Here is a 7,500-nt window from a genome sequence, read left to right on the forward strand (position 1 = left end):
GATAATAATAGTGATAATACTACTACTACTACTAATAATAATAATATAATGATAATTGTAATAGTAATAATAATGAAAATATGGAAACACAGAGAACAGATACAGTTTACCGTCAAAATAATATCTACAGCCATTGTGAAGTTATTATGGAAAAAAAAAGTATATATCAACCATAAAAAAAAGTTTTAGTTATCTGATTAGGTGATATCACAAATCAACACCTACTGATAACATTTTACTACTATGGTTCAGACTAACAGCTTGATGAAGAACAAACAAATATGAGGGAACTTCTAAAACGAGAAGGATAAAATCATTATAAATAACAATAATAACATACATTACTAACTTTAAATTCAACAGGTCTAATGCCGATATTTTGGATGTCTAATAGTAAAGCCTGACCCGAGTAAACGCTACACAGTTTAATTTATCCTAGAAAGGCAAAAGTTAGTGTGCCCGGCAATAGTACGTGTGCAAATTTTTAGAACCACATTTTCCTTAAGTGTTCACTTTCGTTTTATCAGAGTGGCGCCAGATGTTGCCAAATTCTTATTAACGACGACATTTTCCCAAAACCGCAAACTAGACGTTATAACATGCGTAAATTGCGTATACTTATCTTATACATATATATGTACATATAATTACAATATATTAGAATACATTTTGAGTTCCCCTTCACCCCTACAAGAATAAATAAGGAAATTATCCTTATTTATCCCGCAACAGAAAATACAAAAAAACAAAACAAAAAAAAAAAAAACATACCTACACCACACATACATTTTATAACCTGACCATACACCAGAGAATCAGAGGAAAACCACTCGAGCCGAACAGAATTAAACCCATAGTAGTGCGCGAAAAGGGGGAGTAAAAGGGAGTCAGTGGCAACCCCGGCGGACCAGGGATGTTGTTGTTGTCAGTCTCTCCTGCCGACGTCATGGACCCTCTCGACTTGGGACCTGAATTTATAAGAACTGATCAAGTCACCGATCTCTGGTCATTCTTACAGACGGTGGGTCGATATTCCTGGGTTTCTTGGGCGTGTCGCTGACTATTCTGTCAGTGGTTTTGTTGTTTATTTCTCTCGTTTTTTTGAGGGAGTGATTTCGCGATTTCTCTCTCTCTCTCCCTCTCTCCCTCTCTCGATCCTTTCCTCGGCCCTCAGATGAAAGCTCAGATTTATACTTTGGTGTTGATTTGTTTGTCTTTTTATTTTCTGTGGTTTAAATAAAATGATTTGAGTTTATGAGTTGATTTTGATGATTTGTGTGTTTGTTGCCAACTGAGAATTATATGATTTTATCTGAGAATTATTGTATAAGACTGAGATACACATAAACACATTAATTGATTTATAACTGCCAATTTTACTTATTTTTCAGTTTAGGATGCATATTACACTGAACATATTGCACTGTTAGTGGACAACACTTGGTCCTGTAAATCTGATACAGCCAAATTATATTAACTGATTATTTTTATTTTATTCACTTTAAGATTATCTTTAGAAATTAAAGAGCAATGACATGTATGTATGAAGGTCAGGAGACTTCCACTACATATATCATGGCAAGGCAGTGCTATTCAACTGCCCTGGTAATGTATTTTAAAATAAGAAACCAATCTGACCTCTGATTAGTAGAGTGATGAATGTTCTTTGCCTGCTCCAGAGTGCTGATGACACATATATCTTTTTTGAGAGTAAAGAAAAAAAATCAGGATTGCTGCTGGAAACTGACATTCAGTTTGAGCCAAGCCTCCTTCAAAATAGCCCTTAAAGCTAATTTTTCTGCCTACTGTGGTGACCACCTCACAACAAGCTTCCACACACAGTAGAGCCAGGCTCATTCTGTTTGGTGACTTAAGCTTCCACTAATCACCGCGAAACTCTGGAGTGACACGTCATGGAATTTCACTCGCTTGCTTAGTTCACTCTCTGGAGGGGGAGCACCTGTAGCAGCATGACCCCGCAACCTGAAGTTCAGCGTAGTTTCCCAGGTTGGGTCACACCAGGTCCACTGCCAGGTCCACGCTGTGATGACCACCTTGTGACGAGCTTCTGCACACGGTAGAGCAAGACTCATTCTGTTAGGCAACTTAGGCTCCCACCAGTCACCGCAAAGCTCTCTGGACCCGACAGGAGAGTATACATCGTGGTGATTGGTGGGAGCCTAAGTCGCCAAACGGAATGAGCGTGCAGAAGCTCGTCACAAGGTGGTCACCAAAACACCCTATCACTAAACTGATTTTAAGAAAAGTGTGTTCTTGAAGTCTTGGACAGAATTTAATGGGTTTGCTTCCTGTTGTAGTTAATCAAAGGTTTCATCACTAGGGTGATATAGTAATGAAAATGCACCACAGCATAATACTTTGGTAATTCAATCAGGTCACTTTAACATCAATCAGATTTTTTTTTTCCTCCCCTCAACCCAATCACAATATGAACCACCAGAGCCAAACTGAATATGAACATTTAGAGTCAGCCGAATGGGAAAAATCAGAAGCATAGAAAACTTATCACCCTGCAGCCTAAACAATTTGTTTTGGTAATGTGTATAAAAAAGGGTTTAAGTCTACTTTTAAGGGGCTGTTTCTCCTCATAAATGCAGTGTAGTGTGCACAACTTAGAGGAGACTTGATCTTACATGACATGACAACATCCTGGCATGAGGGCTGGTCTACCATAACATGATAGGACATCATCTTAGCATGAATATCTTTTGATGGAGTGATGTTGAATCAGTAAGGTAAATGGTACATGGAGTAAATAGATCAGCAAAGTCCAAGATATCCCCCCCCCCCCCCTCATATATAACAGTTGTCTCAGACTGCAAAATAAAAGTTACCTAATTTATACATTTATTGTGATGTAGTCCTAGGTACAGGGTGTCTGAGAAAGTTACATGCTTTACTTCAATAAAAATTCCATTTAGAGGTTTGACTAATAACCATCATTCGGTATTGAGAGAAAGTACAAGTTTGACATTGACATTCTTTTTAGAAATGTGGTAGATAATTTACAAAATAATTGAGGATCCAATTTGTTTCTTTATGTTATAGTCAGTGCTGACAACTCTTACTGTAAATCTTACTGGTAATTAAAACTGTAATGGTTACAGTGATACATTCGTGCTGGTATCATTTCTTTACTCTTGATGCTACGAGTAACATTATAGCTATCCACGTTTGGAGATCAGGTATCCTATTCATTTGCTTGTGCATTTTAAATCATTTTTTTGTTGTTTAGAAAAGCCAGACTGTTAAGCCTGAACAAGTGTATGTTTTGCCAAAATTTGATATTGCTCCTGTACTTTCGGTACAAACCTTACAGGAGCAATTTTTTCAGAAAATATATATTTCCAAAAGTATATGCATTATTAATTTTTATGCTTCATGTAGAAATTGTTAACAGTGTGGGGGCAACCTTAAAATTGATATTTGTACAGTAGCAAATACAATCTGATTATTCCCAGCATCATTGGATTAATTGCAGTATTTTATGTCAAGTGACCTGAAATTGGCCAATAATACTATGATCATAAGAGTAATAGTTTTTTCATGAGAGAGACATTCATTTTTGTGTATATTGACAGCCATGGACACTTCTGTTTTTCTTTTTAAATCTTTCAGTGGGCTGTTTAGAAAAATTATAGTATATTGCATTATTAAATCTTATATCTGTTCCTCTTCCTTGCTGTATGCCCTTCAGTCATGCATATTCTTGACTCTGATCATCTGTTTGAGTAATGCAGTAATTCAACATTACACTTTGCAGCTTTGTCTCTCCTATACACCAGTAAACTGTAAATGGTGGCTGAAATTATCCATGTGCATAATTGCCTGTAAATTTTAATTCATAAATTTGCACAATTTGTTCCAGAATGTTTCAAAAATGTTTCTGAAATGCTAAGAACTCTCACTGAGGAAGCTACCACTCATTTCATAATTCTAGATTAAGCCCTTGCTCATTTATTGCTGAGAAACCCTTTGTTACACCTTTAGTTCTTGAAATATCCTGGATTCATCACTGATTTTAGTAATGCCATTTGAGTAAGTTACTGGTTTCGGCTGTGCCATTTGAGTAAAAGAGGACACGTTTGATTTAAATGTAACAACTTTGATGCTCTCCTCTATAATTTACCAATGACTTTCTTTAATGCATTTTGACAGGAGTATGATATTTTACAATAAGATGTAACCAACAAGATATTACCATGATTATAATTATTATAAGATTTTAATATGCCTATAACTAAAGATTGAGTATAAGTATAGAAGATTATCTGTTCCTTCAGTTTATGCAAGATATATTTCAGCTTTATTTTTTTATTTTATTATTAATATTATTATTATTATTATTTATTTATTTTTTTTCATTTCACTATTATGTTGAATTCTGTAAATATAGTGTTCCATAATGCTGCTTGAAACCCACAGATAATTCTATAACTGTTTTTGCTCTATGTCTTAGAACAATTTTTGTTTACCTTATATTATCTATAAAGGAATACTTTTACTTTATCTATGCATACTCAAGAAAATTGTCACACACCATTGACTATATGCAAAAGCCTTTTTATTATCTCCTTGGATCCAGGTGCTTCATTGCCCGCACGCGGCATTAGGCTTACTTGAGTGGTCACTCAGATGGGCATATGGGCTGGGAGCACACGAACAGTCATGGGGTGTCAAGACCCCTTTGCAATGTTATCCCTTTTTCTGTATAAGCATTTTTAGTTTTTTTCCTTCTATTTTCAAATGTCTGTATTTGTCATTTTATATGCTGTATCCAGGTGGCAATAGAATGTTTTCCCTGCACAGACTCCATATCATCTGTCTAGGTAGTTCTTAACTCAGTGCAATAATGATAACAGTAAGTAACATTTTCTTGTGTGTGTGATTATTTTTAGTTTTTTCACAATATCATATTTTCTGTATACAACTAGCCCTATTGGTCATGGTGGGCAGAAACAGGATGCTGAACTCAGAAAGAGCATCCTCCTGGTACTCTTCCAGTCATGCCTCATAGATGGTACATTCCACACTTGTTTGTTGATGGAAATAAAGCAATAGCCCCTTCCTAAATGCCCACTGAGTTTATACACCCTCTTAGAGCTTTGTGTACACATGGTGAGTCATTCCTGCCACCCCAGTCTTCAGTTGAAAGTCTCATGATGGCAAGCTCATTTCGCCCAGGCCCTCAGCCAATTTTTTCCATGATGGTGTGTTCACATCCCCCCCCCCCCCCTCCTTAAGTTAAATTTTTTCATAACGTGATGGTTAGATTTTTTTTATGGTCAGGTGATGTACAGTGTTGTCATCAGTATTCTTACTGGGATGCGTGATCAGCCTTACTATGGCTTCTTCACAGTTTATAGCTGAATATTCTGGACATTGCTTTCTTCTTCTACTTGCATCACATTGTTTTCTTCTTGCATCACAAATTTATTTGCTGGCTGATGAATTTTCATTTTTGGTGGTTGAGGTTTCCTGTGATTATATTGTATAGGTAAATAAACAATTGCAATTTATTTATTATTTTTTTTTTTTATTTATTTAACTGCTCTTTTAGTCATCCAATTTTTTGGAAAGAGTTATTTTTACTTGTGTTATTAAAATATGGATTTATAAAAAGTACAAGAAAGATATATCACAGCCATATAATTTCATTGTCTGAAATTTAGTCATCATTTCAGTTTATGAGGCACTGATTTTGGTGAAATGTGTAAAATCTGTTTAAACATAGAAAGTTTAGTGTTTTTAATTATGTTTTTTCTCCACAGATTGACTGGAGTGAAGGATGGCTAATGGGTCTAGTAGTATTCCACATCTTCCTCACAACATTCACAGTTATGACTCGAAATCACCACACAACCCAAGCTGTTCTCTTTTTCCTTTTGCTCCTCACTGTACGTTCCTCAGAGACCATTAACCAATATGCGGCGAAAAATTGGCAGTCTTTCAGCCGTCAGCAGTACTTTGACTCTCAAGGCCTATTCATCAGTGTTGTCTTCTCCATGCCTGTTCTCTTTAATTGCATGATGATGGTGGTGAGTATGAATTCATATTGCCGTAGTAATTACTATAATGGTCAATGTTGCCATTATTAATAGTATATTATTGATGTAATGAATATTACTGCTAGTGATTTTTTATCATAACTTTGAAAAGCAGTTCAAATTCTGTTTCTTTTTCATCCCATTTATGGGCAATATATATAGTATGTGCTACAGTATACCTGCATAAATGCCTTTGGGCATTTGTTGGAGTGTCATCTATATAGGGTGATATTCTTAAAATGCAGTATTAATGTGGCTTTGTTGTTTTTCTCAGATAAACTGGTTATGGTTAAGCAGCAACATGATGGTAACCTATAAGAGAGTGGAACTAGAGGCAAAACTTCGCAATGACTCACGAAGGCGAAGTGAATCACAAAGAAGGGAATCACACAGAGGTGAGGCGGCTTCTGAACAAGCAGACGAAAGCAAGAAGAGCAAATGAGGAATAGTATATGGTTTATTATGAGGATGTGGTTAGTTTTGAGAGTGGTTGGATATATAGCTACAAGTGTGCAGGTCAGCAGTCACAATTTATTTCCATGGATCTTCAGGTTTGGCTTAAATTATATAGAAACAAAACTTCTGTGAAATATATTCTGCATAATATATAGATTATTAGCTTAAATCATATATAAACATTATTATGCATATGATAAAGGGTGTAATACTTACAACTGCTATACATATTTCATTTTGATTTCAAATTGTTTATATTATGGAAATATAGGATGTGTAGTGATTCATAGTAAAAGAGTTGGTTTAAGAGAGAGTATTATGAAATGAACACTTTGTACACCTTGTCATTTGTGTTACACGAGTAGAAAAAATAATATGATGTATTAGCTATATTTACTCTCTGTCTCTCTCTGTCTCTGTCTCTCTCTCTCTTTCTCTCTCTCCCTCTCTCCCTCTCCCTCTCCTCTCCCTCTCCCTCTCCCTCTCCCTCTCCCTCTTCCTCTCTCTCTCTCTCCCCCCCTCTATCTCTCTCTCTCTCTCTCTCTCTCTCTCTCTCTCTCTCTCTCTCTCTCTCTCTCTCTCTCTCTCTCTCTCTCTCTCTCTCTCTCTCTCTTTTTAAAGAAATATGAACTGAAAGATAAAGTACCCAGCTGCTATATGCTACTGATGAGTGATTTATTGATAAGTAGTTTATTATGACGGTTTTCTTTCACATGTGTGACACGTTTGATTTACACGGTTTTATTTTGGGGCTTAAACTTTCTACTCTGTACTTAATCATGCATTTGCGTAAATTGTAGGATCCACACCTTTCTTTGTGAAGAGTTGTTTTGAGTTTAGATCATTTTATGTATACTTTTTAATGTGTCATTATTTAATAATGAGGCTGCTTAAACTTGTAAGGAATATTTGTATGTCTTAAGCAAGTAATCAGAGGACCCTAAGGTTACCAGAGTTCATATTTCAAGGGACAGTA

At 35.7% G+C, this 7,500-nt stretch overlaps 1 protein-coding gene across 1 annotated transcript; it reads left to right on the forward strand.

The window, feature by feature from the left end:
• Positions 1-863: 863 nt before the first annotated feature.
• On the forward strand, positions 864-7,014 carry LOC125041429 (transmembrane protein 18-like). The gene is made up of 3 exons (XM_047636386.1): positions 864-1,021; positions 5,793-6,059; positions 6,343-7,014. Exons 1-3 carry the CDS (start codon positions 914-916, stop codon positions 6,508-6,510), a joined length of 543 nt encoding a protein of 180 aa, XP_047492342.1. The 5' UTR covers positions 864-913; the 3' UTR covers positions 6,511-7,014.
• Positions 7,015-7,500: the final 486 nt, after the last annotated feature.

The sequence above is a fragment of the Penaeus chinensis genome, chromosome 30, assembly GCF_019202785.1.
Source record: "Penaeus chinensis breed Huanghai No. 1 chromosome 30, ASM1920278v2, whole genome shotgun sequence".
NCBI classification, from domain to species: domain Eukaryota; kingdom Metazoa; phylum Arthropoda; class Malacostraca; order Decapoda; family Penaeidae; genus Penaeus; species Penaeus chinensis.

Coding starts and splice junctions, on each gene's coding strand:
- LOC125041429 (XM_047636386.1), top strand. CDS start 914: ATGTTGTTGTTGTCAGTCTCTCCTGCCGACGTCATGGACCCTCTCGAC. Junction 1,022..5,792: donor TCTGGTCATTCTTACAGACG/GTGGGTCGATAT, acceptor TTTTCTCCACAG/ATTGACTGGAGTGAAGGATG. Junction 6,060..6,342: donor TTAATTGCATGATGATGGTG/GTGAGTATGAAT, acceptor TGTTTTTCTCAG/ATAAACTGGTTATGGTTAAG.